Source organism: Podarcis tiliguerta (assembly GCF_965153285.1).
Source record: "Podarcis tiliguerta genome assembly, chromosome: 2".
NCBI classification, from domain to species: domain Eukaryota; kingdom Metazoa; phylum Chordata; class Lepidosauria; order Squamata; family Lacertidae; genus Podarcis; species Podarcis tiliguerta.
In genome coordinates this window covers 9,905,473-9,916,874 of record NC_139535.1, presented here as the reverse complement: position 1 = coordinate 9,916,874, position 11,402 = coordinate 9,905,473, and the positions used below count along the sequence as shown (strand labels likewise).

Sequence of the window (11,402 nt, the reverse complement as noted above, 5' to 3'; positions counted from 1 at the left end):
TGGTTGCTGGGGCTGAAAGGAGTTTAATCTACAGAGTGCTGGGTTGGGAAGGCTGACCTAACCCTTTAACAAAGCCTTAACATAGTAGTGAGGAACCTGTGGTCCTTTGGGTGTTGCAGGACGCCAACTCCCACCACACCCAGTTAGCATGGATGATGGGATTTGTAGTTCAGCAGTATCTGCAGAGCCACAGGTTCCCCACCCCCGTCGACACAAATGGATTCCCTGCGTTCTGGATTCTCTCTAGTGTCAGAAGGACGATGCTCCATCCGCACTCTTTTCCAATAGCCCATACGGCTGTTCTCTGATGTTTGGCTCTTCTCTCCTCACATGCCCTATGTCACTGAAGCCCTTCCCACAATCAGCACTCATATGCAATTTGTTTCCAGGGTTCGTTTCCTGACACGAACTTCCACTTGCGCCACCGGCCAAACCCTTCCGACAAGCCGGGCGCTTGTAAGGGAGGACCCCGGTGTGAACTCGTTCGTGTGTCATAAGGCCTGACTTCTGACAGAAGCTCTTCCCACAGCGCCCACACCGATATGGTTTCACTCCCGTGTGGATTCGCTCGTGGGTAATGAGGTTCGAGCCGTCGGTGAAACTCTTCTGGCACACGGCACACTGATATGGTTTCACTCCAGTGTGAATCCTTTCATGGACCCTCAGGTCCGCAGAGGTCCGGAAGTTCTTCCCGCACTCGGAGCACTTATATGGCTTCTGTCCCAGGTGGATCTTTTCGTGCGTCGTCAACGTGCCCTTCTGACGGAAATTCTTCCCGCAGATCGAGCATTTGAAAGGTTTCTCTCCAATGTGGATTTTCTCATGTGTCGTGAGGGTGCCTTTCTGGCGGAAACTTTTCCCGCAGTGCGTACACCTGTACGGTTTCTCTCCAGTGTGAATCCTCTCGTGGGCAACAAGGTTTGAGCCGCTTGTAAAACTCTTCTGGCACATGGAACACCGGAAGGGCACCTCCCCAGTGTGGATTCCCTCGTGGGCCTTGAGCTGTGCAGATTTACGGAAACTCATCCCACATTCGGCACACTTATATGGCTTCTCTCCAGTGTGGATTCTCTCATGGACCCTGAAATTCGAGCTCCAACGGAAACTCTTTCCACAATGACAGCGGTGGATTTTGGGGTGGGCTCCAGTTTCCTCCTGATCTAAGTTACCTTCATGGACAGGAACGGCTTCACCCGAGCACTTCTCAGGTTTGGTTCTCCACTTGCTCTCCAGTCCCTCCTGACTCCCAAGGCTTCTTCCCTCTTTGCAACAATGGAAGATGTCATCTCCTTGCAGTGATGCATCTGCTGGTTCCTCAGAATCAGCCTGCTGAAGATTATCAGGTTGGTTCTCATATACCTGCCCATCACCTGCAGGAATAAACAGAGTCACATGTCTTGTATAAGTAATTGTTTATTGCATTTTAATAATGACTCCCTGACGGTGGGATGCTCTCTCCAGAAAGGCTCACCTGGCAGCATCATTATTTGTCTTTAGGCACCAGGAAAAACCATTCATCTTTACCCAGGCACCTGGCCTTTAAATAATCTGTGGCCTGTTAAACCAGGGAGAGGGGGGGGGGCTGCTGTTATGTTTCTTTTAGTATTATGCTGTCTGTTGTTATGCTTTTTATTGAGTTTTAATAATGCTTTTATTATTGATGTTCTGTAAAGTGTGTTCTTAATGTTGTACACCGCCCTAGGATCTTTTGATAATGGGGAGTATATAAATCGAAGTAATAATCACAACAACAGGTTACAGGGGAATAAACGGAATACAAATTGATTTAGAAATTGTAAGTTGTCACAATTGCCAGTAAAGAAGTGTGTGATTTACTGAGTCAATAACAAAACATACTAAGAAGGGAAGGGTGTATGGACTATTATTACAAAGGGTTCTACAGTGGACGCTCGGGTTGCGAATGTAATCCATGTGGGAGACACATTCGCAACCCGCAGCGTTCGCAACCCACAGCGCCGCGTCTGCGCATGCGCAGGTTGCGATGCAGCGCTTCTGCGCATGCGCAAAGAGCAATTTAGCACTTCTGCGCATGTGTGAGCGCCAAAACCCAGAAGTAACCCATTCCGGTACTTCCGGGTTCAGCGCGGTGTGCAACCTGAAAACACGCAACCTGAAGCATCTGTAACCCAAGGTATGACTGTATAGTCTAAATTGAAGCAATTTTTATTTCAGAAAAGAAGACCTTAATCTGAACAAAATCCAAACACTTGCAGAGCTAGCTTGTGGTACGTAGCGATGTTGGGAACTGAACCTGAGAACTTCTGATGTAAAGCAGAAATTCTGCCACTGAGTCATGGCCCAGATTAACAAAGCCATCAAATTCTGGTCAGTCATTAGAAAGCTCCCCTTTTATGCTCATCAGGTAGCTCTAGAATGCTGGAGACAGGGACTCTGCTACAGAAATAGGAATGAGTCTTCACCCCCAGCGTGTTAACATTCAGCAATTAGATTACAATGAATCCTTACCAAACAAGCTTGCCTCTTCATCTTGCTCCTGCTTGAGCTCCTTGAAAGGCTGCCTTTCCCAGGCCTCTGGTGGTGGAGCCAAGCCTGCCTCGGAGTGATTCACAGCCAGTCCCACACCCAAGGGCCACAGCCCCTGAAACAGCAATGAGAAAAACCATTCGGGACAGGAGAAGATGCTCCCAGACATGCTAGTACTTCCCATCTCCACCTCAGCTCTAGATTTCTGGAGCCCAGGCAGGAGACATGGAGACACCTGCAGGGGCACAGCCAGGTGGGCTGGCCTGGGATGCATCCCTCTCCTAGGTGGGACACTGTGGCACAAAGCAGAAGAAGCTAGTGCTGCTCTTATCTCTTGTCGCAATAATCTATCTCCTGCCCTCTCTTGCTAAGCCATTCAAATCAGAGAGGATGGGTGTCTTTTCTGGGACAGTGACACACTTCAGACAACAGGGAAGCACAGAATTGTTGACTGTCAAAAAATACAAATGTTAAAGCATCAGCTCTCTCCTGAATCCACATTCCAGGACCAGCAGTGTGACCCTCATCAAACTCCCCTCACCTCTCCTTCCTGTTTCACCGTGTTCTGTTGTAGCAGGAAATTCTCTGCCAAGGCCACCGCCTGGCCGCAGGTTTCAGGCCTGCCTTCCCTCACCCAGCTCTGCATTTCCTGGGGCAGGACGGTCAGGAACTGCTCCAGGATCAGCAGCTCCAATATCTCCTCCTTGGTGTGTCTCTCCGCTCTCAGCCACTGGCGGCAAAGTTCCCTCAGCCGGCCGTAAACGCCTCTGGGCCCCTCCACTTCCTGGTAGCAGAACTGCCTGAAGTGCTGGCGCTGCTTCTCCCTCAAGGTGGACTCCCCTTGCAAGATGGCCGCCTTCACCTTCCCGTAGTCTCCCCTGTCCTGGGCACTGAGGCTGCTGAAGGCCTGCTGGGCCTCTCCGCTGAGGGCCGGCAAGAGCAGGGTCACCCACTTGTCCAGAGGCCACCGACAGGCTGAGGCTACTTGCTCAAAGGAGGCCAGGAAGGCCTTAGCATCCTCCCATGGGGAGGGCCCCTCTGATACCTGATGATTCCCCCATCCTGAGTGAGGGGCCTGCAACGTCTTGAGGAACTCCTGCCACTGGGCTTCCCAGCGTTCCTGAAGCTCCTCTTCTGGTTCATGTTTCACCTGCCATGGATAGACCGTAGCTTGTGATTCTCCAATCCCCTTGATGCATACAAGGTGTGGGGCTTTTGCTCCCCCCAGATCTGTCCACAATTTGACGTTGGGGGTGTTTTGCTCTCCCTTCTGCAATCCTGGGGCCTTTGCTGCCCCTTCATCCACAGACATGTTCACCTCCACTCTCAAGGTCTCCATTGAACTGTTCAAATGTCACGAAGATCATCCAGCCTCTGAAGAGCTTTCTTCATATAAAGTCACTCCTCAAGGTCCATGAATCTCTCTGTAAATGAGTCCTCCAAGAAAGCATAGAAGACCGATGGTGTTGCAGACTGGTATTTCTGCTAAAAGGAATTTTGAGGGAGGTGGGAGGAAGAGAGAAATAGATGCACAAGAGAATATCCTTTTTGCAAGTTGCCTTGCAGTCACCCTTCTGAGAACAGCGACTAATTGTTAATTATAATAATGTTCAGAAATGAGCTTTCCACCTCACTCAGAACAATCAATTTTAATGCAGCCACAGTCCAGACATTCCTGGTCTCTAGAGTTCCAAATTCCAGGGAATTGCCGGCAGCGAGTCTTTTCGTGTGGTGATGGATAGGCTCAGAATTCTTTTCCACACTTGGCTCCAGTGAGTGGGTCTTGGGGAATCTAGTGGGGGGAAACAAAGTAGGTCACATAAGCCTCAAGCTAATCCACCTCTGCTCTATAGCAACCTCCCAAAGTATATAACTGTGTCACCTCTCAACTTTTCCGCAATCACTCCTTTGGGTATGTTTGCTTTATTATTTGTTTTAAGATTTGGAAGAGAGGATAAACTGGGAAGTGCAGGGCAGCTCAGTGGTATATGCAGAAGGTCCCAGGTTCCGTCCCCAGGTACTGCTGGGAGATGTCTCTTGTCCGAAACCCTGGAGAGCTGCTGCCAGTCAGTGTGGACAATACTGTGGTAGAAGGGGTAATTTTCTGACTCTGTAAAAGGCAGAGCCCTGTGTTCTTCAGCTCAGTGGTGTGGGGGCTCAGCTTACATGCATAAGGTCCCAAGTACAACCTCTGACATCCCCAGGTAGGGCTGCCTGAGGGCCTGGAGAGCTGCTGCCAGTCAGTGTGGACAACACAAAGGTAGATGGACCAACGTTTCTAAGAAGCAGGCTGTAGCTCAACGGTAGAGCATCTGCTTTTCATGCAATCCCAGGTTCAATCCCGGGAGTCTGCGGACAGGGCAGGGAAAGCTGCTGTCTGAACCTCTGGAGACCCGCTGGAGAGTAGACAACATTGGGTTTCCTCAGCCCTGCTTCGGTCCACCCGGCCCCTCCTGCAGTTTTATTCCCTCCCTGATCTTGCTGCCACTGCCTCGCTCCTTCTTAACCACAATTTCCCCCTTTTAATTCACCTTTCCCTGCAGACTTGACAGCTGCACTTATCCTCCTGGCTGAAGAAATCTGCTCCTTGCAGCTCCCCTGTGTCTTCCTCCAAGCTTTAAAAAGAGAAGTAATTCAAAAGGCAGTTTGCCACCAGAGGTGAAGGGGGGGGTGTCAAGTGGGGGGTGGGTGATGTGGGTGTTTGGGCAGGAAGTGAATTCTCAGATACTGTAATCTATTCACTGCAAAAAAATGCACTGGGGAAAATCCAAGAGGTCCACCCAACCTTCATTTCAGGTTCCCAAGCAGAGCCCTCAATTTGAAGGTGGCTAAAAAGGGTTGAATTTCTGCCTGTCATTCGCCGTCGGGTCAACGCGTTATCCCCACACATCCCAGTATGTTTTGCACTCAATTTCCTTATTGTAAAAATATCTGCCGGGGGGTGAGTAGGATTGTTGCTGAACAGCGCCAAATCCAAATTTAATTGCGCACCCTGAATTTGCAGGTGTGTAATTGAATTTTCCCCTCCACACACTGCAAAATATTCACAGTCTGGAAACAGCTTCGGGTGAAGAAGCAGCGAGTGCTCAAGGGGCATCTGCAGGGATTTTGGAGGGTGGAGGCAGTACTGAAAAGGGGAAGCCGGCCAATTTCTCATCCCACAAAATGAGAACAGTGCCCGTACATTTTGCCTCGTATCTCAGGATCCACAATTGCTAGAAACTTGATTTTATTTTGCGTGTGTTTAGGGAGCGAGATGATTTCAAAGCCAAAGCGCCACAGAGACACGCTCGTCGCACGGGTTCCTATGCAATCGGAATTGCCACTTGAACAACATGAAAACTGTAGCCCTTGGTGTTTTAAACTACATTCCCGCGACTCTGTATCGTGGTCTCTCCAGGAATCGGAAAGGAACTCGGTGGTTTTAACCTTTACCTACGCGTGTCTGTGTTTGTGTATCCCTAAAATGGAAGGGTGGTGGGATCTAAACTCAATAAAATAAGCCAATACTTTGAGGTGGGGGCTCTTCCACCATCTTCAATCCCTCCTGGGGTTGATGTGATTCCTCTCCCACTTTCTGGGATATCCGCCTTCACAGCCCATAGGGACTCTTTGCAGAAGGCGCCCCCTAGTGGAACCTAGGCGAATGGCATCCCAATACGCACACGCACGCGCACAGGCACCTGCCATGGAGACGCGCTTTCCCCTTGAATCGTAGGCACCGTCTAGTGTCGGAGGGGAGAGCTCTGTCGCTTTAACCCTTCAGGCTCTCGATAGCCTTTAGCGCTAGACATTGGCAACTGGGGGAGAAGGGGAAGGACGCCCAGAGAAAGAAGCGGGAGGGAGGCTCCCGGGGAAGCGGGGGAGCGAAGAGGACGAGCTTCGCTGCAGCCTCGCGATCTTCTGATTTTAAAGAAATGCTTGGATTGCACCCCGCTTTATTTTTATTCTTTTTTTTTCCCTTGAAGGAAAATCAGTTTGCAACGTTGGTTTCCACGATCTACTGCGAGGGCTGACGTCGCGCTGCAGCCGAAACCTCCGGCCTTTCCATTGCTGCGTTTCCGCCTTGGAAGTTTGACTTTGCGAATTGCAAAATGCCCAAAATTCCAGAATTCGGCATGGATTGACTTCGCCACGGCATTTTACGACCCTTTTCTTCTTCTTCTTCCGAGTTCTCTCTCTCTTTTTTTAGTCGTGTTTTTAAATCTACTCGTAGGCCGCTTTCAGCCATTCCGGCAGGGTGCAAAACAACCCGCTTATTCTTCTTATAGCAACATTTCTGCAGGCTTTCTGCCCGCGATGCTTGCTTTGAAGCGCTTTGGGCCATTTTGAGCCGTTTTGGAGAAGCTTGTGCAAGTCGTCGCAAAAAACTGGAAGGGGAATCATTGAATTGCAATTTTGAAAGGGACCCCCTAGGGTCATCCAGTCCAACCCCTGACAATGCAGGCCTCTTTTGCCCACTGTGGGACTTGAACCCACAACCCTGAGATCAAGCGCTTCCTGCTCTACTGACCGAGCTACCCAGCGCAGCTGCCCTCGATTCTGTCATCACCATCCAAATAAACGATTGCGCGAATTCTCGTGCGAATGGAGAACCTGGAGGCCATCGTGCTGGTGATCCTGGCCACGCACAACCTGGTGCGTCTCCACCTGCACCGGGGCGGCGTGGCTGCCCGCGCCCGGCGGACGATGCGCCGCGTGATGGCCAACCACGTCTCGCTGCTGCACCAGCTGCTTCCCGACGCGTGTCCGGACAGCGAGGCGCGCCTGGTGGCCGAGGAGCTCCACGCCGGGCCGCACCGCTTCTGGTCGCGCCAGGTGAGCCAGGACTGGTGGGAGCGCGTGGTGCTGGAGACGTGGCAGCCCAGCCAGTGGCTGCAGGGCTTCCGCATGACCAAGGACACCTTCCTGGCGCTGTGCGAGGAGCTGCGGCCGGAGCTGCAGCGCCAGACCACCACCATGCGGGCGCCGCTGAGCGTGGAGAAGCGCGTGGGCATCGCCCTCTGGAAGCTGGCCACCACCGAGTGCTACCGCTCCGTGGCCGCGCACTTCGGGGTGGGGCGCTCCACCGTCGGGGAGGTCTTCATCGAGGTGTGCCTGGCCATCGAGAAGCTGCTCTTCAGGAAGGTGGTGGCCCTCGAGGACCCCAAAGAGGTGATGGTATTTTTATTTTTATTTATGTACTTGAATTTCCCTCTCCCTTTGTTACTACTACTACTACTACTTTGTTTGTTTGTTTATTGTGTGTGTGTGAATTTTTTATTAAATTTTCTGTTTTACAATTTAAAATACTCATGTTACACCCTTAAGATATTCAGTGACTCCCTTTCTTCTCTTTCCATGGCTCACTTTAGATATCATAAACCCCTGCATGTTTTACAAAAACTATACCATTCAATATTCCATTATTGCACCTATCAAAACTTATTTACTGTTGAATATATCTTAATGCTGCCAGCCTTTTTAGCTGCACACAATTATTTCCCATCTATTCAATAAACGCTATCCAGTCTTCTTTAAACATAGGTTCTTCTTGTTCTATTTGTTTATTTATTGTTGTGTTGACATTTCTTTCTCTCTCTCTCTCTTTCTACTATTCCTTTTCTTTTCTGTTTTATAAAGATTTTTATTAGTTTTACATAAAGTTATACACAACAACGATAACCATTCCAAAACAAAAAGATTCGAAGGTTCTTTCAAATCTTCCAACCTCCGTCTCTCCTTCCATGGGTTCCATTCTAAAGATTTTTTTCTTTTTTCCTGCATCTTTTACCATTATCTATCTATTATATAATCACAGTAACCAAAGTTCATTTCACTTTACAAGTGTCATTGTATTCCTGCCAATGATTTCAACTGTCTACAGTTGTCTTTCAAGTTATATTCAAAAGTTACTCCAATCTTTTAAGAATACTTGGTCTTCCTGGTTTCTGATCTTTCCCGCCAGTCTTGCCATTTCTGCATATTCCATCGGCTTGGTCCGCACTCTTCTCTGGTCAGTACTTCTTTTTTTCCATCTCTGGGCTAGAAACATTCTTGCTGCCGTCGTTGCATACATAAATAGTCTTTTATTTTATTTTGGTAGTTCCTCACCTAGCATGCATAAGAGAAAAGCCTCTGGTTTTTTAACAAAACTTTTGTTAAACATTTTCTTTAACTCATTATACATCATTTCCTAGAAAGCTTTTACAGGACCACAGGACCACCACTGAGCTGTTTAGAACCAGCTCAAATCTGTGCTGAAGATGTAAGAGGAAAGAGGGTAAATTTTATCTACTATGTATTCCTTTTCTGGAACTGATTGATTGATTATATTTCTATGCCAGTTTTCATTCAGACGACTCCCAAAGCAACCTGATGCCCACTAGATGTTTAAGACTCCAAGTCCCATCATTCCAAGTTCTGACCGGGGCTGATGTGAGCTGTAGTACAAAACACCTGGCTAGCACCTGTTTCAGGAAGCCTGGCTTGGATGATGATGATGGGTCGATCGGCTTTCTAATTCTTCCATCTTTTTGTTTTGAAAGGTCATGGCAGGATTTGAGGAAATGGGGTTTCCCAGCTGTGTGGGGGTCATGGACAGGACCCACATCCCCATCATCTGCACTGTCCGAAAGGGGACCAACATCAGCCAAAAGGGGTTCTTCCCTATGTCAATGCAAGGCACGGTGGACCACAAGGGCCGTTTCATTGACATCGAACTCAGCTGGTGCGGTAAAGATAAGGACGCCTCCTTCTTCCGAAACCTAGCCCTGTGTGAGGCGATGGACCAAGGGTCGTTCGTACCAGGGACTCATTCAATGACCATTGGCAACGTGGAGATCCCCCCGCTCATCTTGGCCGACGCGTCCTACCCCTTGAAGAAGTGGCTCATGAAGCCCTTCACTGGTAACCTCAGCCCCCGCCAAGAACATTTCAACTCCCGCCTAAGGGACTGCAAGAAGGTGGCCGAAGAGGCCTTTGGGCGGCTGAAGGGACGGTGGAGGTGCCTGGCCACCCGCTTGGAGGTGGCCGAAGAGAACATTATCCCCGTGGTGGTGGGGTCCGTCGTGCTCCACAATATTTGCGAGAATCGTGGACATGCTTTGGTGGACGGGCCTTGGGCCCAAGACGGCGTGTGGGACCAGGCCCCTGAGGGACACTTGAGGCTCCCAACGTCCCCAGAGGATGCACGGGATGGGAGCCTGGTGAGGGAAGCTCTGGCAAGCTACTTCATGAGCAATTCCTAACTCCTCATGGAGCCCTTGGATGAAAGAAAAGCAGAAAAGTTTCGAAATGCACACTTCAGTTTAATTCAAAACAATCTTTGTTCCGAGAAGCTGGGGATCTACCACAGAAAGCTCCGGTAAACTGTCTTCCGAAGCCTTGTTGTGAGGTGACTTTTGCCCCTACACCGTGTGATGTTTCTGATCAGGTGCTGAGGTAAAATTACCTCATAACACAGCCTATATATATGGTGAAGTGGCACTCCATGTCTGTGGTCACCACAACAAGCAGTTTTGCGAATCCACTTTTTGTGTCTCAGTTGGCAAAGCTATGAATTTTATGCAAGCCACTACTCTTGCCCGTTTTAGTTTTTATTGCTGTCATTTTTATGATCGCTACCTGCTGTGAAACTTTCGGGAATGGCAGTTTATAAGTATTTTTAAAAATAAACAGTAAGAACATTTTTTTAAAGGATTTCCAGCTCCATTATTTGCCAGTGGGGGAGAGGGCTATTTGTACGGGAGAAGTAGCGGTTAAAAAGCAGGGGTGCTTAATCCCTTTCCCTACCACCACCACTTTTCTAAGGGACCATTTCCTGTTTCCCCCCACTTTACCAGCAAGCCCACCTAGGAACACCCTGGGTGAGGTGGTGTTTGAGCAGGTGTGGGGAACCTTTCACCCTCTGGATGTTGCTGAACTACAGTTGCCATTGTCCTTGGCCATTGGCCGCCCTTGCCGGGGCTGATGGGAGTTGTAGTTCAACAACACCTGGAAGGCCAAAGGTTCCCCACACCTGATTGGACAGTGTTGTGGGGGGAAAGAGGCAGATGGGGTTGGCAGCCCTGCTTTTGCTGCTGAACATGTAGCTCCTGAATTTGGAGATGGGGCAGAAAGGAGGTTGCTAAATCTGAGAACTGGATTTGCTCAGATGTTCCTCGTATCTAGGTAATGTTACCAAGGCAGAACACACTCTGAGGTGATAGAATGTGTACATGCAACTCCCCCACAAAACATATATATTTAAAATATACATAGAAGCCTGAAGCAACCTTAACAACATTCCAAAGTTTTCTACCATCATAAAAACACACACCAATATATTGCAACCACTTTTTTGTTGTTGTTGTTCACATTAACAGCCTGATTCTCTGCAGATGTACTCAGACGTCCCAGTGTTCCCTAAGTAATTATAGAGGGGATCGCAGCCTAAGTTTCTCCTAAGGATTTTCCCCAGGAGTGAATACAAGATGTGGGGCGGCTCACTTCCATTTCTCGTCCTCCCAGCTGCAGCCAGGGCTCTGATTCCTTGGTCAGCTCCAGAGAAAAGGGGGGGCTCAGCATCCCCAAATACAGAAATTTATTAGCGTTCTGTAATGCTAACCACTTTGAATACAGTGGTACCCCGCAAGACGAATGCCTCGGAAGACGAAAAACTCGCTAGACGAAAGGGTTTTTCGTTTTCTGAGGTGCTTCGCAAGACGGATTTTCCTAAGGGCTTGCTTCGCTAGACGAAACAGCCCTGCCTCTCCTGTCATGGCGACGGTCACTGCACGCACGCTCGCTTCCCCGCTCCTCCGGCTCCCTCCCACGTTCCGGCTGACGGCTCCTCCGGCTCCCTCCCACCTTCCAGCTGACGGCCGACCTTCCGGCTGCCTCGCGCCGCTGCCCACCCCCCTCGCGCGCTCCCCTCA

The 11,402-nt window shown here is 49.5% G+C and overlaps 2 protein-coding genes across 2 annotated transcripts; one reads left to right on the top strand and one right to left on the bottom strand.

Annotated features, from left to right (window-relative positions):
* Positions 1–247: 247 nt before the first annotated feature.
* Positions 248–5,189, bottom strand: LOC310670284 (uncharacterized protein). The gene is made up of 4 exons (XM_083425377.1): positions 5,037–5,189; positions 3,047–4,297; positions 2,488–2,620; positions 248–1,370 (listed from the first exon to the last, which is right to left on the bottom strand). The coding sequence occupies exons 2-4, from the start codon at positions 3,842–3,844 to the stop codon at positions 250–252; spliced, it is 2,052 nt and encodes a 683-aa protein (XP_083281503.1). The 5' UTR covers positions 3,845–4,297; positions 5,037–5,189; the 3' UTR covers positions 248–249.
* A 756-nt stretch (positions 5,190–5,945) lies between these two features.
* On the top strand, positions 5,946–10,182 carry LOC310670663 (uncharacterized protein). Its single transcript, XM_083426309.1, has 2 exons — positions 5,946–7,659; positions 9,033–10,182. Exons 1-2 carry the CDS (start codon positions 7,093–7,095, stop codon positions 9,732–9,734), a joined length of 1,269 nt encoding a protein of 422 aa, XP_083282435.1. The 5' UTR covers positions 5,946–7,092; the 3' UTR covers positions 9,735–10,182.
* Positions 10,183–11,402: the final 1,220 nt, after the last annotated feature.

Coding starts and splice junctions, on each gene's coding strand:
- LOC310670284 (XM_083425377.1), bottom strand. CDS start 3,844: ATGGAGACCTTGAGAGTGGAGGTGAACATGTCTGTGGATGAAGGGGCA. Junction 2,621..3,046: donor CGGTGAAACAGGAAGGAGAG/GTGAGGGGAGTT, acceptor TTGCTGTTTCAG/GGGCTGTGGCCCTTGGGTGT. Junction 1,371..2,487: donor TGAAGAGGCAAGCTTGTTTG/GTAAGGATTCAT, acceptor TTATTCCTGCAG/GTGATGGGCAGGTATATGAG.
- LOC310670663 (XM_083426309.1), top strand. CDS start 7,093: ATGGAGAACCTGGAGGCCATCGTGCTGGTGATCCTGGCCACGCACAAC. Junction 7,660..9,032: donor CCCTCGAGGACCCCAAAGAG/GTGATGGTATTT, acceptor TTGTTTTGAAAG/GTCATGGCAGGATTTGAGGA.